The 24,392-nt window shown below is 41.1% G+C and overlaps 1 protein-coding gene across 4 annotated transcripts in view; it reads right to left on the reverse strand.

Annotated features, from left to right (window-relative positions):
- Positions 1-24,392, reverse strand: part of UNC5C (unc-5 netrin receptor C) — a 425,181-nt gene that overhangs the window by 83,182 nt on the left and 317,607 nt on the right. For 2 of the 4 annotated variants that reach the window (XM_090037107.1, XM_090037108.1), the window contains exons 5-7: positions 7,473-7,653; positions 4,838-5,005; positions 2,387-2,551 (exon numbers count right to left, since the gene is read on the reverse strand). In XM_090037107.1, the coding sequence (XP_089893233.1) occupies positions 2,387-2,551; positions 4,838-5,005; positions 7,473-7,653 (514 nt within the window). The remainder of the gene's footprint in view (positions 1-2,386; positions 2,552-4,837; positions 5,006-7,472; positions 7,654-24,392) is intronic. The other 2 variants (XM_090037109.1, XM_090037110.1) reach the window with 1 other exon arrangement.

Here is a 24,392-nt window from a genome sequence, read left to right on the forward strand (position 1 = left end):
AAGCCATGCTTAATAAGGGGCAGGAAGGGAATGCCAAGGATAGGTAAGACAGCGTATATACATATTTCTCTGTGTGCCAGGCATCTTTGGTTAAATAACTCACACTTCATTTTTAAGAAATGGCTTCTGTGTCATTGCACAGGCTCCTGGAAGGAAAGTCTTACAGGCATCAAGCTGTAGTTTGGATAGTCCAGAGATGGGGTGCAGAGGAGAAACCTAACAATGATGCCTGGCAAATGTTAGCAACAATAAGGAGTGGTCATATAGCCATGCCTGTATACCCTTGGTTCCTATGCAGAGTTAGAGCTAGAGAGCCTTAGAACAGGGACACAACCAAAAAAGCTGACACTGAGCATCTGTTACTAGTTTGTGAGAATGCATTTGGAAAAGTATGCAACCAGGATGATGGAGACTAGGGGTTTGTGAAGTGGGCTGTATTCAATTTGGATTTGGATTCAGCCTGATTCAGGGCACAGTGATTCAATTTGCTGATTCAGATCACTGTCCCAATTTGATTTGGCCAAATCCGAATCTGAAGATTCAATTCTAATTTGGAGAATCAGCGATTTGGCCATAGACACAGCTTTATGTATTATTCTCCACATACCTCGAGGTATAAAGCGCAGCTCATGAGATGGTGGGGTAGATGAAGCAACCCACAGGAGAGTGGGGGGTGGGGAGGTGGGAGGGGTCCGCATGCTTGGCAGCAGACCCTGAAGTGGATGGCCGCAGTGGGACCCCAGGTACCCCCCCAAACTCAGGAGGCACCAGTCACTGAGCCAGGGGGGTGGGGGGTGTCCCCCACACTCTCCACAGTGGACTTGGAAGTGCACTGGAAGTGCTTCTAGTGCATTTCTGGGCCTGCCGTCAAGCACGCTGGGGACCCCCACACTCCTGTGGGATGCTCCATCTGCCCTACCATCTCAGCATTCATGAGCCATGTGGTATCTTGAGATATGTAGAAAAAACATATAAAGCTGTGTCTATGTTATCATATTATCAAATCTCTCTGAATCGAATTGAAGGCTTTCGATTCGATTCAGAGAGATTAATGGGTCTCCTGATTTGATTCGGATTTGGAGATTCAGCCGCCGAATCGGGCTGAATCTCCTCCAAATCGAATCAGAGACTGAAACTTCACACAGCCCTAATGGAGACGTCCATCCAGAAGGCGAAAGACTGAGGTAGTTGTGTACTATTGCAGATGAAATTCCAGTTGGGGGAAGGAAACTGAGGTAGGCATGGAAAGTTAAAAAGAAGATGCAACTCTTCCTACCCCAAATGCTGAGTTACAAAAGGAGCAACAGTTTGACCCCACTCCCCCCGTCCTTGGAGAAGCTGACACCAACTCTCTAAATGCTCTTGAATGAGGAATTCAGGGACTCATTTACAGAGAATGAACTCTCCTGGGGAAGACTGAAACTTGGGGATATATGGAGACAGTTATTGATGTTTCAGAAGCTATAGGTCTTGATACATGATGCCTTTTCTTGGGGTATAGCACACAAAGTCCAAGCTGTTCCATTAAAACTGTACCACAAGCCCTGAGATTCCTCCACAGGGTACTAAGGGTCTGAGATAAACCAAACCTGAGACCTTTTCAAATTATTCCTAGATATATCATGGACTTTTAACAATATAATCCAGTCAGGAATGAAATATGTATTTGTTGTAGTAAATTATGCTAGTTGCTGCCTAAAGGCTGTGGCTCTGTTCTCTCTGGAAGGAGACACATTAACTAATGACCTTTTATTGATTTTCATCAGGATGGGTTTTCCCAGCAAAATCCTTACAGACTATAGGAACTATAGGAGGCAACTACACATCTCTGCACTAGAACTTATTGAAAAAGTAAGGATCAAGCACTTTTTGGCTTCAGCATATCACTTTCAAACCAAGGGGCGGGCAGAATGCCTTCAGAGAACCCTTGGAAAAATAACAGTAACTCACAGAATTAGAATAAGTGTCTATCAAGTGTGCTGTTATATCTCAAAACTTGCCTATGTCCCTCCTAGCTATAGGGGTTGATCCAATAAAAGGAATCACGCACAAAAATCCTTATTTTTCCTATGGGACCATTCCCCACCTTCCATCACTTTTCCCATGGGGTCATAACTACATCACCTCCAATCCAGACAATGCCTGCACAGCAAAATTGTGTAGCACTGTGTGTGGTTTGTTTCTAGCAGTTTGTGCCATATGATTTCAAAGTATTTTTTCCCCAGTGCTATTATAGTGCTGAATACTCTCTTCAGATGTACTCCAGCTTCTGCTTACAGGAGGTTTTTATAACAGAAGATTACTGATGCTTTCATTTGTTTTTCAAAGGCTATATATTTTTCTAACTCCAAAGTCAATACTACAGCATTAATGTACTTCCACTTACTCTGCATACAGAGGCCATCTGTGCAGTTCTTGGATTGCAGGACAAGACCCTCGCAGTCCTTTCCACCATTCTTTGGTGCTGGTGCTGTGCATTCTCTCCTGCGCCAATGTGTACACTCCGTCCCACAGGTAGACCACTTACTCCATGATGTCCATCTGCCGTCCACTGTAATAAGAAAATGCCATAACTTAGGAAGATCAGAGAGAGAGAGCTGCAAGTACACACACACACACACAAAACAGAGAAAGAAGTTGTTTTTAAAAGAGCAACATGCACTGAAATCCTCTGTTTATCATGAAAAGACAGCTGCCTATCTGACAGCATGAAAAGACAAATAGACTGTGGGAAAGCAAGCTTCCACAAACTGCTCTGAAAATTTGCCTCAAGCCTGTCTTAAATCTGTCAGAGGGATGGAGCAGTTCAGTCTCCAGATGCATTTACTCATAAGTCCATGTGTTGAGACTGCCAACATGGTAATAATTTGTGTGAACTACAGTGGTGGTTTCTGTGATTTTGACATCCATCCAAAATGTCCATTAGATACTTACATTTCTCAGTCACCACCTACCTGTGTTGAATTCCAAGAGCTGACTTAGACCTTTAAGTCTTTCTATCCCAATTAAAAGGGTCTAAGACATTGAGCCATATATAGACATGACCCATGAAAAGGAGGCAGTCAGTATTTCTCCTGCCCTAGAGTATAGATAAAGACTCTCTCTATTGCTTTCTATCCACTCTTCCCCCTCTTCTCCTTTCTTCCTTTCTAGAACTGAAGCAATAAGAAATTTATCCATGGAAAAGTGACATAAGAAGAAAAAAAAAAAGAAACCAGAAAGGTATCCTTGTTCGTCCCTTTATAACATAGGTTGCTTGCAGACATTAAAAAAGAAATTAAAAAAAAATGGTGCTTTACTTTAAACTCAGCGCATTCCCATGCCAAGCCCAGTGCATGCCCAGAAGAGGCTACATGTTAGTTCGACCCAGCTCTACAGTGTCTGTACAGATTGGGTGCTTCAGTAGGGCTTTCTTGGTGCTTTTATCTAATGGCTAATTGAATCAGCTTTAGCTAAAAGCACGAAAAAGCCCCACTGGAGCATCCGATCTACACAGACACTGCAGAGCTGGATCGAACTAATGTGCTGCAGCTTCTGGTAAAGCACATTTTTCTTAACGTCTGCAAGCAGGCATAAAGATGAAATGAGTCTGCAATAGAACATTATTTTAGATATTCTAAGAAATAACTCAAGCCAATGAAATAGGAGTTACTGGAATAACTGAGTACACTTAGCCAGCCTCCCAAGAATATGTATTCTGTATGTGTAATTTATTACCATTGCTACCATCTATATTTATGAATTTGATATTTACATATTTAAAGGAATACTGTGAAAATGAAAGTCATGGTCATGATTTTTAAAATGTGAGTCTAAAGTTAGGCTCCCAAATTCACCATTAAGTACTTAAATAAATGGTCTAAACAGGGATTTTCACAATGACTGAATATTGGTCTCACCGTCCCCAGTCAAATCAGTACTGTTACTTCCTTGATCTTTGTATGAGCTGAAGACCCAGATGCTTAGTGCTTTAAATTCCCAATATTTTCAAAAGCGTTGACTTCAATAGTCAGAATTTATAAGCTCAGCTAATATCTAGAGTTTGGAATAATGTTTGGAAATGAACTTTCAGTGCTCCAAGTGTCATCCAGCACCAAGATCTGGGTTTTCATGCCCCCTTCACATACCCAATAATATCTTATTTCAGCAATATATCAGTAGTGCACAGATTTTGATGGGACTACTGACATAAGAAAGCACTACATGCAAAGCTGCCAGAATTTGGCCCTGTAAAAGCTACTCACTCTTTTAATCAGTGTGTTGTTTAGACAGCTTTTAAATAGTGCTGTATTAATGATAATTTTTTTTCTGACAATTTGACTCATTTTAGATTATGTTAAGGCATAAACACTTCAGGTATGAATGTATTGACAGGCAGAGGCATCCACCAAGTTCACACACACAATTCAGGCATTTCAAATGCCCTTATCTTTACAGTGTGAACCAAGAAGTTTATATACAGCAAAGAGAAGGTTACTAATGTGTTTTGGTCAAAATAATTTTCTGTGCTTAATTTCTAGTTTATTTCCACAGCTTTCAACAGATCAAGAGCTTTAGCTCCTAAAATTTGAAGCTTTCAATGTAACGCAAATCCCCTGAATTACTGGCACTGAGATAATGGTGCATGCTTTGTGCATCAGTGGGATTTAATCCATTGCTGTTTGATCTAATGTGCGTGCACTACTTTATCTACTTATATAACACAATATACTTTTTATTTACTGAAATACTGGATTCAGTAAACAAGTGTGTGTGACTAATAGTCACTTCTTAAAATGTCTGAAGTTGGAAAAAATGAAATAATTGCACCAAGGGCTCTGAGTCTTTTATACTGTACCTGGACAGAGAGTGGTGCAAGCTATTTTCTGGACACTTTGGCCCTCACAGAAGGCACCACCATTGAGTGGGGCAGGATTGGTGCAGGTCCTTGTGCGCTTTTGATAACCTCTCCCACAGCGACTGTTACACACTGACCACTCAGTCCATATAGACCAACCACCATTGACTGAAAAGTGATAAATAACAAAGAGCATTAAATAAAGATAAATCTGCCTCTCAGAAAACACCAAAGATTTTGTCAAAGTCCTATAAATACTCCCTCCCATTGAGTGAGATGTGGCTGCATTTTGTAAATGATACATACTGCATGCAAGATGGACAGCTTCTTTCTGAAACCAAATATAGTTAGCAATAAGCACTTACCTATCTACCTACAATGGCAGTCACTGTAAGGATGAATAATGCATCTAGAGCTCTGTAAGGCAACATACATGCATACTGAGAATGCATTATTTATAGATAAGATAATTCACTGTGTATGGAGACCATACTACAGTTTGTTTTCAGATGTAAGCAACTTCTACCCACCTTGACATGCTTTCCTTTCATTTATTTCTCTTGTATTTCTTTTCTGTCTTTGCTGCAAAGGTTCCCAGAGAGCTACAGCAATGACCTCTCCCTGAAAACAATCTGCATCTCTGGAAGCCCAGGCATCTCTATAATGCGTACTCAGCTTGCCATGCAGCTCAGAATGAACTAAAGGGCTGCATTCAGGTGAGAATGGCCTGAGGTATGTGATACCACAGATCTGTCTGCGGCACTGCACACTGCACGTTCAGCTGTTCTCCATGCTGCAAAGGAGTGTGGGGGGGATATCCAGGGTAAAAAAAAATCTGCACAAAAAAAGCAGAGTGGCACACTCTGGGATAACGCGTGCTACTTAAAACCGGAGCCTGGCTGAATGGAGCTACACTTGGACTGCCAGCCAGGCTCCAAGAGTTAGGATCACCACTGCTACAGTTCTGGGAGGCCCTCAGAATCCCAGGTAAGGCTGACCCCAGTGTCCCCTACCCAGGGTAACCTGTTGCATGCCAGAGGGCATGTGGCACAAGCGTTTCCCAGGGACAACTAGCGGCAGCACAAGGTATCCCACTGCTAGTTGTCCCCGGGGAACCAAATGTCTATGCTTGTGTGGATGCGGCTAACCTATTGATTACCTTCTCTGTTATGCACTTCAGTGTGACATACTTGGAGAACAGTATGGAAAAAGGCCGGTGCTGGTACATATCATAGTCTCAAGGTCTGGGTCCTGAAAACCATTTTAGCTCCCCAAATTTCCTAATCCCACATTTTTCAATTTTATCACTGTCACAACACAACTCCAAGCCAATGGCTGCTTCTCAACACAGGTCTGTTGCCTGTAATCTTAAACTGCATGGCCTACTCCCTATGACTTGGACAGGATAGATAAGATACGTTGAAATCTACCTATGTCTGTGCATTGCTGTATTCACAACAGTCCAAACACACAGTAAGCATGCCATGGCCTTCTTCAGCATCATAAACATGGCTGTTCAACTCCATTTAGACAGTCTGCTATACAAAGTGAACTAAAAGCCCTCATTGTAACTTCAGGGAGGCAACTGCTTACAATTAAACATAACTGCTACCCTGACTATGAAATTAATGTTTAGGATAATGATAGACATGTTTCCCCCACTTCTCTATCCTGTAATTAAACTGATTGTAAGGAACACCAGGAAAGTTAGCTGGCAGACACCAGAATAAGTCCTTTCCTTCTGGGTATCCCCTGCTTTAGGTATCACAAGGAAAATAATTTCATGGGAGACAGATAAAGGTCTTCATGGAGGTCTTCCTGATGAGGCCTATTTTATGGTGGTACAGAATATGCAAATGTAGAATAATGTGCTAGCTGTTGTCTTATTTTCCCAGAATGTTTTTCTGTAACCTAGATTAAAGATCTGTGAACTATATTCTCAGAATGCCTCTTATATTCATCTGGTACTGCAATTATAACACTCCTTGCTGCTGGGCATTGAAGCAGACCAAAATGACACAATAGCATGGGGACCCTACTGATGTCCATATCATATGCAGGGTCTGGACCATATAAGATGTCTTTGAGTTTTATTGAGCTTTTAGAATGTTTTGTTCAGAATGTGATATGAACCTAGATGAAATTGGTCTGTGAAGTTCTGATGATGTACAAAATATCCAACTAATTCGTATGCTGTAAATAGGTCATCTATATAAACATAGGAACATTTGAGCATCCATTTAAACTAGTTCTCCATTGTGAGGGAAGAGCTGAGACTCTTCAGCTCTCCAGTGAAGTAATATGCCTTTTATGGTTAAGTTCTGTTATTGTCTTTTACTGAAAAAGTAATTGAGATTGTCTGCTTGGAAGTCTGAGTATCTTTAATGTTGACTCCTGGCTGTAGCTGATATGTACTGGGTATATGTCAATGAGTGGAATAAGGACATCAGGGCCGTTCAAACTGCGTCCAGCTGACAGCCAGTTTGTTCACTGATTAAAGCAGAGGCTCCTGGTCTCTACAAGTGGTTCCTCTATATCAAATATGATGGCAGCAGCAGGCTGAGAACTCCAAAAATTACCTTTGATGTGCAGGCTATACTTTAATCTATATGCTGCAGGACTGCACTTCACTTACCATAGACAATGACAGTAGCAGTAGTGCTTTTCCTCTTGGCAACAATATTTTTGGCTACACAGGTATAATTGGCCGTGTCAGAAAGACGTGCCTGCTTGATGATTAGGTTGTGATCAATGGTAATGTAAAAATTCCGGTCTTCAACAGGATCAATCACCTCTTCATTTTTCAGCCACTCCACCTAAAAGTTTTGAACAGCCACAACAAAGGTCATGAGTCATTCCCATGCCAATCCACAGAGGCTTTCAGCTTTGCATGTGTTCAATATCTGACTATTTTATTCATGCCAGAAACTGTTATAACTCAAGGTACACCAGGAAGGTTCCATTTGCATGTGTTGCCTATGCTGCTTGCACCACGTTGCACTGAAATGCCAAGGTAACAATTCTAGCGAACACTGTTCACACCCCACCCTCACCTCACACAATCATCAGCTTTTCCTGCCTTCAAAATATACAAAATTTTGAAAGACTGCCTCCTATTGCATGCAACCAAGTAGCTCATGCAGACTTTCAGGATCTGATACACAGTACACAAAAAGTAAATGTTATGTATTCCTTAAAAGGATAGCTAAGAAAGGGAATGTGAGTGAGGTGGGGGGGGGGAAGGAAATCACTTATATTATCAGGAACTATGACATGTGTCTTTTCTGTTTGAAGTAGGGAAAGTATCTTGCATATGGAGAGTGCCCAGCACAATGGGAGTCTGATTTTGCTTGGGTTTTCTGAGTGCTAGTCTAATAGGCAATGCTAAAGATTTTCAAACAGACCCCAAATGTGAAGTCAATTATAAGAGTTTTTAGTAGTAGTAATAGTAGATAGTAATATGTATTTATTCATCTTGACTGCAAAAAAATAAGGGAAGTTATCTGAGAACAGAAGAATAGTGTAGAAAATATAAATGCTATTTTACCCATTTCTCTGAATTTCTGTTTACTAATGCATGGTGCCCTGGGCTATGGGGATTTTTTTTAAATCTAGACAATGTTCCTTTTATTGCCCCCTCACAGAAATCCCCTATTATCCCAGAGCTGACTGCTGGGAGCCACCTAGCATTACTTGGCTGAACATTCAGTGGCTTGTTTTCATTTGAACTGAGCGTGCTCTAGAGGAAGGGGCTGGGGCTGTTGATGGATCAAACAGCACCTTCACGTCACTGGGTCATTTCAGCTTGTGCCCAGGATTTAATGAAAAGAAGAAAAATAAAAACAAAAATCAACCCACTGGAACTAGAAGGTGCTAACTGCCAAGACAGGCCTGATTTGTTCTGACAAACCCTGCTTTTCTAACGGTATTTGAACAACTGCCCAACCATCAATGAGACTAGAAACCAACAAAAAAACCCAACTCTGCTGGCTTAAGAGAGTCATACCAACCACTGTGAGCAGTGATGTGGGTGACTGGAGGTTTTCTTGGCTGAAAGCTAGAGTGCTCAATTCACAACGTGGTCAACTATTGCAAAAAACCGATTTGTGTGTTGGTCTGAATCCTGACTGGTTGCTCAGATGGAACACATTCGTGTTCGCTTCTGCTTGCCGTGTGCAGGCATTAGCACAAATGAGGCTTTTGTCTTTGTTAATTTTAAGGGAATCTCCATTCCCCACACAAATATCTGGATGATATACAAACATGAACAGCTTATACAAGCAAGAGTGTTTGCTGTTCATCATTTGTCATTCTCAGTCTAAGGGTCTATGTAGAAGATTGCAGCGTTGTTTGTAGCATCTGATGCAGCAGACTTTTGCATATGAAAGCTTATACCTCACTGAACCAATTAGTCTCTAAGGTGCCACTCTGCCAAAAATTGTCTTCTACCTAATTTCAGACTAACACGGCTAGCTACTCTCTTGTATAGTATTGAGGACCTGAGTCACCTTTAAACAAGCTAGCTTGAGTACTGGAAGTACTTAAACAGGCCTTACAGTATAATCAAGAAAAAAACAGACATTTTACTTGGTTGGAAAACATACATGAAGTCTAACACATACTATAATTTTTCAGTGTTGCCTGAGTATACTACAAGAGGGGCAGGAAATATGCTTCCTAAAGATATTCCATACTATGTGTAGCAGAGTGAAATGCACAGGGAGGGGTGAAATTTAGAGAGCTGCTATAATTCTTTGGGCAAATATATTGTTCTACCTACAGGCATCTCAGGGTTTTTAACTATGAATAATCATATTTTAGTTCATAAAATAAATGAATGAGAGTGTATGTGAGAGAGAGCACTCTCCTCTATCAGCAGATTTCTCAGGAAAAATGTGAGATTCAAAATATATTTGTATTTCTATAAATGGCTAAAACAAGTTGAATCAGATCACAACTCATTTTAAATTCTGCAGGTTTTTCTGTTGTAATTTTTATTTAAGTTGAAAAGAAAAAGTAAGAAGTGCATCTGAGGCTGTACATGTACAATGTATCATGCACCAAATGTCTTTGCTTTGTATGTAAAGGATCACACATTTCATCATTTAAAAATGATTATTTCACCTGATGTAGTCCCTACTCAACAATTTCTTTAAAAATATTCCCGAGTTCTAACTGCTGCTGTTGCACATGTTCATCCACATTTCAACCATTAATCCCTCTTCTGTTTAAATACAGCCCTTCAAACTGCTCTGCATTTCCTCTCCTGCTTTTACTTTTTAATCTCCTTTTCCAACAATGCATATTCTTAAAACAGATGCATATTTTTTTTGTCAAGGCCTTCTTCAAACTACTACTTTCTCAAAACTATGCTGAACTTCAGATCCACAATCCTACCTTCAGTTTTGGAAAGGTTCTCCAATGTCTTATTCATGTTTTGTAGTAGAATTGCCTGGACTGGACCAACTGACAAATTTTTGTTGAAACATTTTAAAAGTGAAAAATGAAAATTTTGTTAAAAACTTGCTTTACTGTGAGCGCATCTACATGAGACAGTTTACTTGAAATTAGAGCAAATTACTGTCCAGTAAGTATCACTATCTACACATGCAGATGCTTACTGCACAGTAATTTGCTGTAATCATGAGTAAATTTGCAACATGTGAATACAATAAAGCTGTGCAAAGGTTTGGTCCCTGATTCAATTCAGTGGAGATTTGGCCCAATTCAGTGGCTGAATCTCTGAATCCAATTCGAATCAGAGTACCCTTTAATCTCTCCAAATTGATTTGGAACCCTCCGAATTGACTCAGAGAGATTCGGACAGATTTGGTGATTCAGACGTAGATACAGCTTTAAATGTTTTTTTCTACATACCTCTAGGTAGCAGGGACTCTGAATGCTGTGGTGCTAGGGCAGATGCACTGTCCCACAGAAGCACAGGGGACTCTCCAGTGCACTCACTAGCAAACCTGGAAGTGGACCAGAAGCACTTCTGGGTCCACCGGGGAGCATGCTGGAAGGGCCCCCCCGTGTCCGCCAAACTTGGCAACTGGGTCTGGGAGTCACCCAGGGTCCCCCTGCAGCCAATCCCTGGGCCAAGTGGGTGCAGGGGGTGGGGGCGGCCCTGTGCACTCCCTGGTAGACCCAGAAGTGTACCGGAAGTACCACTAGTCTACTTCTGGGTTTGCTGCTGAGCATGCTGGAGAGCCCCCCGTGCTCCTGTGGGGCACTCCATCTGCCCCAGCACTGCAGTGATCACAAGCCATGCTGATACCTCAAGGTATGTAGGAAAAACTTTCAAAGCTATGCCTGTGTCTGAATTGCTGATTCGCCAAATCAGCATCGACTTGTCAGATTTGGATTTGGCCGAATTGAATCGGGGACAGTGATCCGAATCAACAGATCGCATCACTGTCCCTCATTTGGTCTCAATCCAAATTGAATAGGCCCATTACACACACCTATAAAATACAAGTAGCAAATTTACTCAGGACTAATTACTGCACAGTACAGCACATGTAGATGGCCGACTGGGAGCAAATTTGTTTCTGGTCAGGCAGGCAGGCAGCACGGGGCTGAAGATTGCTCCCTGCAATCCCATAGCTGCCAGCTGCTGGGGTGGGCTCCACTATTGGTTCCCCTGCCCCAGAAGCATGGATCTCCCAGCCCCCGCTCTGCAACTGCAAAATGGGGACAGAGAACAAGTTCCCAGCCTGTTCCCAGCCTCTACTCTGCAATTTCAGAGTGGGGGCTGGGAGCTCCCTGCATGGAGAGAATTTCCCACTCAGCCTAAAGCTGGTTGGGGCCTGGCCCTGACCGGGACAGTTCTCAAACAGCCCTGGGCTGCATGAGGAAGTCTGCTTATACGGCCTGGAGGTGGCTGTCCCATTTTGGTGGGAGGCTTGGAAAGAGCCGCCGGTAAGGGGCAGGGTGCTGGGATCGCAGGAGGGTGCTGGGACCCTGGGTGACTTCCAGACCCAGTTGCCAAGCTGGGCAGACAAGGGGGGGCCCTTCCAGGAGTAGCAAATCAAATCCCACATCCCTGCACATGTAGACACCTGCCCAGGGTGGGTTTAAGTTATTCTACAGTAAACCCATCCCACAGCATTTGCACATGTAGACATACCCTGTATGAATAAAACATTCTCTGGTCTTGGACATATTACTTTTGTAGCACTATAAACACCTTTACAGTGCCCTCAAAAAGGCATGTCCACACATTCGAATTACTTGTAATGCTTCAAACAATAACTTCTTTGCAGTGCTACATTTTGTAGTTTTATATATAATGTGCACTGGTACATGTAGTGCTACAGGAGACCTCTGGCATCCCAGAGTGCTTCACTATCTCTCCTAACTCCAAGGATGCCAGGAACTTTGTAGTGCTATGAATAAATGTGTATCAAAGGCCTCTGACACTGTAATTTCTGCCCTCCTCCCCTTTTTCCAAAGGGAAAAAAAGGGTGATAACATGAGAAGAAGCAATTTGTCTCCTCCCTTCCCAACTAAAACTAAACAAATTTTTCTTTTAACCAAAGAAAACTGTAATGGAAAAGTTCAAACAAAATAAAAAAAATCTTTAAAAATATTGAAAAATATACTTATCAGATCTGCCCCCCCCTCCCCCTGCCCACCCAATGCTGGTCATAAACTCCTTGAAACATATAATTGTTATTTTATTAGGAACAGGGAGGTTAAATGGATCACAAGGTGTAGTAAATACATTTTCTTGTGCTTGAAACAGCTCTTGACTCCAACATCATTTGTTATTCCAATTCCAAGATAGTATATAGCACAAGGAGGATGATTGCAACAGTCTAATATTACCATATTTACTTGAATCCAAGATAAGTTTTTTGGCTCAGGCAACAGGGGGAAAACAATTTTGTCATGGATTTGACTATCAGCAGTCTGGCTCTGCTCTGGCCGTGAGTTCAGCTAGGCCAGAGCTCAAGCTGTCACTTAAATCCATGGAATCAGCAGCAATATTATGAGTGTGGGCTGGGGTCAGGGCTAGGGTCTGGGATTTGGTGGAGTGCAGGTCAGGGATTTGGTGGAGGATTCTGAGGAAAATCAGACTGAGAATGGGTGGCAGCATGTGTCAGGGACTGAATGGTGGAGGATGAGGTGGGTGGGCAGCAGAATCAGTCAGTGATCAGGTGAAGGATTGGGTGAGGGATGGGCAACAACATGGCTGAGTGACTGGACAGAAGATCAGATGTCAATGGAGGTTGGGGGTCAGGTAGGGATTGGGTAACAGTGCAGGGTCAGCAGCAGCAGCAGCACATGTAGGGAATCAGGCAACAGTGCATATTCAGGGATGCCACAGCAGCACATTTGGGGATGGATGGAACAGCAGCACTTGTTGCTCAGGTGGATGATGGGGAAGGAGTAGGAATAGGGGATCAGGCAGCAGGGCTCAGGGGCGGCAAGTGGCAGCGCGGGTGGGGGACAGGTGGCAGGGGCTCAGGCATGAAAGGATCAAGGGGCAGGAAAGCAAGGTGCGAGGGTCAGGCTACCTGCCTCTCCTGTGTTTGATGACAAGTTTAAGTCAACCCGCCAATAATTAGATTCTATACATGGAGGATTATAACAGATTTATAATTTTCCATGTATAACATCTAATTATTGAGGGGTTGTATTAAACTCCAAGTCATCTTAGATTGAAATAAATACAGTAAGCACTGAAGAGTTTTAGCTCCCCAGCTGCAATACCATTATAGGCCGCAGATGTTGGCTACATTAGGCTAGCGATCCTTGGCAAACTTAGTGGTATGAAAGTTTGGCCATCTTTTGTCCATCTGTTTCCAAGGAAACATCCACTAGTACAAAGTCACCATCCTGTTGAGGACTTGCCCATCTTTCACAGCACATCGTGTAAACTTGCACATATACGTAGGTATTTATGTTTTTATAGCTATTGATGATTTAAAACTTGGGTGATGCCAAAAGTGCTGGACACATGGAAAAGAGTATAGAGAGAAAGAGACATAAAACTTTGGAAACTGTGCTTCTATCACAGCAGGATTTATATTTTATTTGCCAGGGAAGACATAAGCTTTTAGTCAATAATCTGTGTTTCCCTGGCAAGAAGCCTAAAATTATTTTCCCTTCCTTTCTTTCTTGAGTAGTGCTCAGCCAAAATGAGTCCTAATAGAAATTAGGTATAATCAAGATGGACAGTTTCCCATTCAGTCAATGGCAATGTTTATTTCCTGCATTACCCAGAGGTCAAGGCTGCATGCATCCAGACTAAGAAACAAGCCAGAAACTTGTTTCTTCATCCTCTTCATTTTAGACCTCAGTTTAACCTCTGGGGCTCATGCAGACAGCATTCTTTCTGCTTTTTAATATTTGTTTTCCCTGTGGTACAATAAAAGATTGCATAGCTGAGATTCTAGAAAACGCTACTGATGCTAAAGAAAGTAATCCCTTTTTTAAACCTACAGCACTTCTTTCTGTGGGCTGCATTTGAAAAACGTGAGAATGAAACTACTCTTGACTTCAGGTCCAGACCACAGGGCTTCTCACTGGCCAGAAGACCCACCTCCAGTAGTGGGGTGGCAGGGGTTGGTGCAGCTGCCAGAGTCGCAACATTGGTTCAGTTTTGGAATCCAGGGGGAGAAGCCACCATCACCCATTCTCCTTCCCCCCGCTGCCAATTTCAGTCACCAGTGGCAACCAAAGTCTCCAAACTTGGCAATAGGTAAGAGGGTGCAAGAATAAGCTTGGATTCACCCCCTGGGTTCTAGAGCTGCCCCAATGCAGCAGCTCCATCAGCCACACCAACTTTTAGCCTTTTTTTGTGTTGCGTGCAGCTCATAGGCTGCCAATTAGACAAGCTTGCTATAATCCACTGTTTGTGACATCACAATTACATCAGTGTGTAGAAAATGAGCTGAAGATGTTTGGCTAGAAGATGGATATTTTTGACTTGCACACTTTAGCAAACAGCGAAAATAAGTAATATAAAAGGGAGAATGCACACTGTTGCAATGATAATTAGCCCTGCTTGTGTTTTCTTCAAACTCTTGTACAAACGTTAACTAATTAAAAACATATTATAAACTTAAATGAGGTTTTGTTAGCACACATTTTTAGTTACTAATGGCCTAATTTTTTCCGGAGTTGCTGAGCAGCTGCAGCTGCCACTGACTTTAGTACTCAGCACCTCTGAAAATTAGGCCACTATTTTTTCTTTTTTATCAGAGGTAAACAGAATTGATGAAAGCACAAGTTATTTTCTCATGTAAGCAGCAATTGAGCTTGTGTCAAATATGCAAGATAAGAGAACAGAGTAGATTTAAGACAGTGTAATATATGGGTGACAGCACGTATGTATATTATTGTTATAAAAGTTACTGAAATATTTTGTTTTAATCATGCTATTCCAATAGGTCAATCTTTCCTCAGCATTAGATTGTTAACCTACAATGTATAGAAAACAATTTTGTTTCTCCAGGTTTATTCTTATGAACCATATTTCCAGTGTGGACATTTGTCTGTAGCTATACTGATAAAATATATTTACTGGGTGTCACAAAAAGTATTAAACAAATATCTGGCTATTTTTATTTTAGTAAATAAGGATATGCCTCTAACACCACAAATTACAAACACACACACTCTGGCATCCATGTCCAGCAGACTAGAAATTTTTTGATTTGAGACATAACCATCATAAACAGATTTTCCCTCATGGAAATGACAGTGATGAAAAATTTTAAATGATATATAACTAGTTATTCTTACGTATCATCCACACAGAGCAACAAAAATATGAAATTCACAAGGCTGTTTGAGCTCGTAAGTTTTCTGGCATTATTTACTATGTGTTTATATGATGCCTAACAAAATAAGACCATGCACAGTTTGAGGCTGGTATGTGCCACTATAGTATCAAATGTTAATAATAGTTAATGCTGAAAAGATAGGTATGATGAAGAGGATATAATGGGATGACCTGATTTTGGTCAAATTTCCTTATGTTCTATGGATTCAATTGGCAAAGCACTGAGCCACATGAATTCTTCCGATTGCACTGTCTCCATGTGTATTGCATTGCTAAAGCATTTGCAAGCCTGTCATGAGACTGTGCTATCACAGTGATTGGCTGAAGAAACGCACAATCTGATGTTGAAGTAATTTAGAGCAATGCACCTTGCAGCTTCTTCTTTCTCATTCTACTCCCTAGTGAGAGACAGATGTGTTGTTTCTAATTATTCACTGATTGGTATCAGGAGATACATTAACATAATTGGCATATTTGTTCTAATTAACAGAGGGAACCTGCCACATGCCACCCAACATGAAATGTGAGACTATCAGCAAGAAAGAAAAACCCAAAATCATCACAATGGCTATTTCTACAAGTCCTAATCGGGTCTATGTCACCATAAGATGTTTTCAGCAGCAACGTAGAATAGTGCAATGCACAGAAATGAAAGCATACAAGGCAGGACAAGATTTTAGCACAGACTGAATGGAGAGTACATTAATCAAACAAGTGATTATAGAAATGGGAAAGCTATTATAGGAACCAATTACTGATGCAAACTGAGCCATGTCAAGCTACGAGAATTATTGAGATGCATAAATCCCTTTGCAAGCAATTTTTGACTTGTTTAGAAACTGGTAGAAGTTGGGACATGGGGCATCCAGGACATCAAGATACTCTTCTTCTGCCAGTGTAGAATTGCTCCTTGTGGTGACTTCTCTAGGGACAGCTGGTCAGGGGATAGTATTTTTTGCCCTAAATATATGTACTGGGCAGAGATTTCCTTGAGACACAACTGAGAAAGCACCTGAGGATTTGGCAACATTTGAACTTTGGCTTCTTAGCACTATCAGGATTAACCATAACTGTCTAATTTCTTTGCTAGCATAGGGCTCACATTCCATGACATCACTCATTGATTAAAGTTGCACTGTTCTCCTAATTACCTGCCCTGATACACTTGTATGTTTTCCAGTGCTTATTTTCATCACAGCTTGGCACCCACCTATTGAACAGGTCTTCTGAGAAAGTGCTACAATAGCTACAAATTACTACAATAATTGGAATGTACAGAAGTGTCATACTAGATGCCCAAATAAGAGTAAGAAAACCTCTGGTACCTTCTGAATGGCATGCTTTTTTGTATGTTATATGATTTGTTTGCATTTAGTTTCAAATGCAGTCTTTCTTGCAAGTGTTCAAGAAGTGGGGTGCTCTGTCCTTTGCATGCTAGTAGCTGGAAATGAATTTCTATGCCTTTTCTTAAAAAAAAAAGCTAGCCTCCAGCAAGGTTGAAACTATAGCTATGAGGGATTACTAAACACACACTGGGAATGAAACAGCAAGTGGAAACTGATGATGGTGAAAACAGTAACAGCTTGGCCAGGCCTACACATAAAATCTTTATGACCAAGTTGAAATGCAGTGCATCTTGCACAAAAATGCAAGGTGGCAGCTGGGGCCATACAAAATACAGCAACCTCAACTGGTTTTATTCTCTGTGCTAGATTGTGTCAAATCAAGAAAATTGTTAACAGAGACCTGACACACTCATCACGTGTATATGTAAGAAAGCCAAAAAAAAAAGGCTGAGCCAGTAAAGGCAAGTAAACTACATATGCATTTCAATTGAACTAGCAACTAGAAAAACCTGTAAAAGGTGCACGAAAGATGCCCTGTAGGTGACAAGTGCACCTTGCTCACATTTCTCAAAACAGGTATTCAATGTCTAAGGTATTACAAATGTCTCAAATCATTCCATGTATGTCTGGTGTTTTGTAAATAGACCATCACCATTACAAGCTATTGCAAATTTACCCCAGTGGTAAATGAATACCCAAAAATAGGTCCACTAACCAATGCCTCTAGGTATCCTGTTTGACCACTCAAAGCCCATCACAATTAATTGCTAAGCTATGAAAATCACAAGTCTTCATACCTGGAGAAATCCAAAAACAAGAGCCAGGCAATTTAACAATTGTAATATGATAGTCACCCTTTTCCTCCCTGTTTTGTTTGGGCTCTAATCGGCCAACTATCAAGGAAAAATACTTTGAAGCTATTCAGTTAAACAGTATAAGAACTGAGCAAATTTGCCAGTAAGGTGTACACTCCAGGAGAAAGATCACTGCAACATTGAACTCAGCTTAAACAGCAAGGGATCCTGTTTGGTGAAGGCTGCAAGGCTGAGCCAGCTTCCTCTGCTTGCACTGGTGAGAAAACACTACTGCAGCTAAATATGTACTAGGACTTTGTGGAGTAGCTCATTTTATTGGGAAGAAGTCTTTTTCTCTCACTTAGTTTTATAGCTTGCTTGTGGTACTGTTATTAAAGCCTTTCTGCTATTGATCAACCGGGTGTTGCATCAATTCTTGGGGCACTAGGTTTAAAAACCCACATTCTAAGGGCAACACAAACCACAGTGACAGTTTGCTCAGTTTTTGTTACTTTTATTTCTGCTGCCAATAAGGGGAATTTGTCTTCATGCTGTGGAAACACTTCCTTAATTGCACATATGTCCAGCTCACTGCTTGAGTACTAAAATCTATGCCGAGTGTGTTGTGAAAGCTATACAAATGCTAGCTGTGTCTGAGGATGTTACACCCTTGTGTTTTTTTATACCACTTGGAGGTGAACCTTTATTAAAACCTCATGACTGAAGATGGACTAGAAGGCTCAGGTAATGGGATACCATTAGATTGTTGGATCATGACAGCACTGACCAAAAATAATAACTGTCTGGTGGTTACCAGGTGGCCTATATGAAATATATCAGTTACTTCTGTCCGTTTCCTAGTGGAGAATGGTGTCCATAACTATAATCTGTTAGGCATGTGTTTTGGCATTTTCAGTAGAAAGGTAAGTCTTCAAATGAGTATGGAGACTGCGCTACAATTAAACTCAAAGAATTGGTTTCTTCAGAACTGCTTTAGACAGATTGTGAAGGCAGTGAAATCTGTCCATGCTGTAGATGCTACGGTCCTGTCCATGCTCCAGAAGAGTTTGTCCTCCAGAGCGACACATGAGATTGATTTTTCTAATTTCACAGGAAGGATGACATCTACATTTGATCCCTGAAGGTAGTATTTATTCCTTGCCCGAGCTATGTTGCAGCCACCTAATGGTGGCAGCCATGTTGAATTCTCTTCCTTGTATACCGCCATTTAAAAAAGTTCTTTTTCAATATAAAACACCTAGGCAGGCCTAGCACCCGCTGCAAAAAAAGAGGACACAGTACAATTTAACCAGCAAGCTCACCACCAGCTGCTAATGACTACTCCATGGACTATAGCTTGGGAATTTCAGTGTTAGAATATGAAGTACCATAATTCCCCACCTTGGCTTGAGCACAAAGTGCAAGATCCAGAAAGGTACTATAGAGCCATTGACAGATGTGGAGGAAAAAAAATGCGCTCTACTAGAAGCACCAGTGCATTACTTCAACTCAGCTCTGCAGTGTCTGTATAGATTAGGTGCTTCAGCGGGGCTTTTTGGTGCTTCTAGTTAATAGCTGATTCAGTCAGCTATTAGATAAAAGCGCCAACAAAGCCCTACTAAAGCGCCCAATCTCTAGACACTGGGAAAGCCAGGGAACTGAAAAATAGTCTGTGTTGGAATGTGATACTGAAAGAAAGAGAGAGAGATGTACTTCCATACATGTTCAAATCTACATGATCTTTTCCAGCCACCTACCCACCCACCCACCCACTGATACCTCACCAGCAAGTAATTCTAGTACATGTCACAAGGCACCACAAATGACAATGCCATTTCTCAGTTTATTAGTATTCAACTCCTCTGATCTCCTCTTTAAAAGCTTCTTTTCCTGCAGGGAATTTAAAACATTGCCTGGGTGACAATATACCTACATGGAAATGCATACACATGAAGTTCCAATTAAGGGATAACTGCAGCAAAACATAAGCTGCTCTCATGAAACAAAGCAAACAGCAGTCATATTAATAATCAATTAGATGGAGCAGCCACCTGATGCTACCTATTTGGAGAAGTCCCCAGCTGCCACCAGCTTTTTGCCCAGGCTACAGCAACTGAATAAAATCTGTGCTACACTCATCTTGGCAAAACAACTTCTTTCACCATTTGACTCCTTCATGGGTTTTTTCCTCCCTCCTGATTAAAGACAAAAATGTGGATAAATAAAAGGGCATTTTTAAAGCTCAACTGGGTCACTAAGTTGTATGCTCTGCCCTGTTCTCCAATTAAACTCCCATGAGAAACAGCTCAATTATAATTAGAGAAGCAATTATCCCCTTGTTTAAGGTGCAGCAAATCACACATTTCAATGCAAAACTTCATTTAGCTGCTTATGGCATATTAACTAATCTTACATCTCACTGATGTTTTGATCTATAACCTATTGCAAGGAACTAATTTGATGAGGCTGTGTGTCTCTGAGTACATTTCTCACTCACAATATGATGCTGACATCCTTTAAACAACAAATGAAATGAGCAAAGGGATTAATTGCTAATAATTCTGCTGTGTTACCCTGGGAGCATCCCAGCATGTGCCCCTTTTAAGAATATGTTTCTTTCGTGGCTTTCCACCAGGGTTGCATAAAAGATTTCCTGGGTCAGAGGAAAAGGAAATCGCTGCTGAGATTCTGATGGACCCCAGAGAACTGGAGCTGTCTGATCACAGGAATTCTAAGTACCTGCAGCTCTCCCTCTTTTTTGGCTTGGGTTCAGGGGGCTCTGCATCTTTGAAAATTCAAATCTCAGAAGGTTTGGAATTTGACTGATTCAATTAAGGTCCCAGGAATTCAGATACTGCTTATCTGATCAACCTATTTCTTATACAAGGGTGTTTCAGAAACTAAGGGCAGAATGACTGCCTATGGTGTATGTCTGTGACAAAGCAGGAAGCCACAGAGCAGGGAACACTGGTGGTGGTGGCACTGTCAAACACATCTATTGTTTATGATTATGTCAAGCAATAATGTGGCCAGTATATGACTATAACACCCAAAGTGGTTTTATTTCAAAGTTGCCATTATTTTCTGAAAAACCCCATATAACCTGAGTGCCTTCACTGAAGAAATGCAAGAAGTAATACGGCATAAATATGAAGCAAAGCACCTTGCTGCTGCTTTTTTTCATCTAGTCTCCAAATGCTCTGGAAATCTAGGAAGAGCCAAACCTGTAGTGTTTTTGTACTATTGTTGCCATTTCTTTCTCCTTCTCTAACCTTAGATGGTGGTCATGGTATACAGCCACAGAGCAGCCAATTTGATTTTCCTAGTGACTGAACAAATCATTCGTTGCCTCACCTGGCACGAAGTGAGCAAGCAGGATGAATTGCGATTTGACCCCAGGCCATCAGAGAAAAGTGTCATAATATACAGCCTTGTATTTGGATGCTAGACTTTTCAAGTGTCTACAGTTTCAAGTATCCAGGTTGTAGCCACATTGGTTTAGAGGAAAAGGCAATTGGGACTCGTAGTAGAGATGATATCTTTTATTAGACCAACAAGATTTTTGCAAAAAAAATTCTTTAATTGCAAGCTTTCAGGTACAAACACCCTTCATCAGGCATGGGAGAAAAGATTGTAAAAGTTCTCCTGGGTAGAAATGAAAGCTCATATTTCATAGGATTTCACAGTCAATAGATGGAAAACTCCTCTGGGCCATCAGTTCGTAGCTGGTATGGAGCCTCACCTCCTGGTCTGTGAGGATCTGTGATGATACAAATCAGTTGCAACCTGCTCTACTGCCCATGAAACCAGCATAGAGCTGAAGCGCTGCTTTAAAAGCTTTGGTTCCCCATCCTTATCTTGGCTTTTCTTCCACTCTGAAGGAAAAAGACCTTATATTGCTACATGATTCACCTACTGAAAATAAAGGGATTTGTCATCCAGGATTCATCCATAGGGGCTCAATGTGGTTAACTGCCATTGACCACACTGGAAGTCATGTGTTTAAATCTTTCTTCATTGACAGGAGTAAATGGAATAGATCCCTAAGTGTGGGTAGTTGCCAGCATTTTGTAAACAAGTTAAAACAAGGGAATAAGCAAAAACAAGGGAGGAAATGCCTGGGTGGGGGAGATTCGCACTTTAGTGTGAATCACATTTTTTCTACAGTATATGAATTTTAATTATTTTATTCACTACTTTGAAAACTGACAACTTGCAAGAAAATGAAGGCCACCAGTCTGTGAGGGCCAGTGGGTTATCTCATCTAGGGCACGGGAGGAATTGCTGCAGTAAGGAATAGTTTGAGATATGTTTGTCTGTGTCGCCAGAGCATCTGATGTATTGCTAGTACCTGCTGTGTTTACATTATCTGCTTGACTCAGGTTATCAGGAATCAAATCAGTTCTTCTGTAATGTAAAAGAGCCTAACAGCTTATTGCCTGCTTTTCTTGTGTCCCTTCTTCCTCAGTTACCTATATCACCATATCAGAAAGTCTTAAACAAAGTACTAATTCATCTCTAAATTAAAACAATCGTGTAATTCTTCAACCCACCAAGTTACCTTTCATCTTTCTATTTTTTAAATTTATCTTACCAGCTTCAGCAAATGGCAGTAATAAAGTGTCATATTAAGGTATTCATATTCATTAGTGTTCAGGCTTTGTTCTTTAAATAGGCTTGTTGAGAGTCTACAAAGAAGCTGTATTAGTCTCCTGTCCAATCTGGGTGTTTGATCTCTCTCTCGACTTCAAAAATGAAAAGAGAATTAAAAAAAAAATTTAAGAATAGTGTCTTCTGAGTGTCAGAAGGGCTGTATGTTTTTTTTGAGTCTGCCAAGTATTAATTGGTGTCTGCCCCGACTGTGGTACAAATAAGATTCACAGCCAATTAGCTTGTAGTTATGAATCTTTGAATCTACTTGACAAAATGAACCATTACATTACAGAGCATGAAAGAAATGCCATTATTATTAGGCCAGTGCACAGACAATCTTTTCAGAGCTCACTTTGTTGGCATATGCTGTACTATAAACTGTTCCTAACAACTGGGGAGTGGGTTTTTTGCTTTCAAAGCAATTCCATAGGAGGAGGACAGATTAAATTAGATTTAAGAAAAAAGAAGTGAATGCACCATTGTTATTATGCATTTAGTGCCTGTAATAACAGCTATTAACTCAATATGCAGTAACTAGCACTACTGCACAGTAGTACCAGCACACGGTTTTTTAGTGAGACTAATGCGCAGTTGAGAAATGCACATTTGTGACATGTGAATGCACAGTAGAATTGGTATACTGTCCAGTTAGCATCTTGTGTAGATGCACCCAGTGTTTATCACAGAGACTTCGCTTTCTAGTTTTGATGCTAAATCTTGCTGTGCATCTTTCCTTCACCTGATCCAGCTTTATCTTTTTTTTTTTTTGACAGGAAAGTTGGACTTGTTAAGTCACTGAGAGGTGCAGAGTAGTGTGTAAATGCTGTGCACACACAAACTGCAAGGCATGAGCAATCTCAGTTCCCTGTGAAGGTAATGAAGTCCCCGAGTACCACTGTGCATCTGCGATATGACATGCTCTGTTATAAATACTCTTGTCATGGCACAACGGCAGGTTGAGAGCACACTAAGAAGCAAAAGGAAAAAAAAAAGCTGATAACTTCTCAGAGAAAAACCTTGCTGATAATATCATAGCTGTCACAGAACTGGCTTGCCAGACCCAAACAGTTCTTTGCACATTGGGGGATCTTAATGGGGAAATAAAACAGCCTCACAAGCAAGGCAGAAAGGGAAATCTATTACATTAATTATTCCTTCTGTCTTTTGTGGACACTTTTCTGCAATGCTGATTAAATCCCAGCTCCAGTCTGACAGAGAGGCAACACTTTAAGCATGATCTCCTGAGAAATCAGTCATCAACAGTGAATGACAACCACAATGCTGCTTAACTATGACAGACTAACTTATCCTAATGCAAATTGGCAACAGCTTCTTCTTTGCATGGCAGAGAAAAATGAGCAGAATTCTGATGGGGGAATTACCATCATTAACGATCAATTTTTCTCTTAATCAGCAGAGGTGGATTTTGAATTTCAGAGTCCCCCTGTGATTCAGAAACCTCCCTCCTGTGAGGAATGAGTTTGAAGCCTCATTCAACAGGCACCTCCACCATGCTGAGGTAAGTTCCCTTTCACAGAAGAGACTGTCACTGCCTGTGGATGCAGATTTAGCTAAATGAGAAGGTCAGTCCTGCCAGTCAGACAGCACCCTCTCCTGTGTTTTTAATTGCTGTTAAATAAAGAGGATAAGCCATGTTAGAAGCTGGATTATTTCACATCTGCCACCCCTCCTTCATCAACTTTGGGAAGTCCCTTATCAGATCATGGCAGGCCCCTGGTTCTGTGCTACACAGTTAGTCTGTGAGCATGTGCACAAGCCTGTGAGAAAAGTTAAATCCTGCAAATTAAAAATAGATGCTTTAATAACACACTTGAAAGCCAGTTGCCTCAATAACAACAACTGCCTTCTCTTCAGGGAGAAAAAAAAAAAAGATAACGGGATTGCATTCATAAATCCCCACAGGTATTTTATCCCATGGATGCCAGATATAAAACTGCTGTGTTTTT

Source organism: Crocodylus siamensis, chromosome 2 (assembly GCF_052110815.1).
Source record: "Crocodylus siamensis isolate JL-2025a chromosome 2, ASM5211081v1, whole genome shotgun sequence".
NCBI classification, from domain to species: Eukaryota; Metazoa; Chordata; order Crocodylia; family Crocodylidae; genus Crocodylus; species Crocodylus siamensis.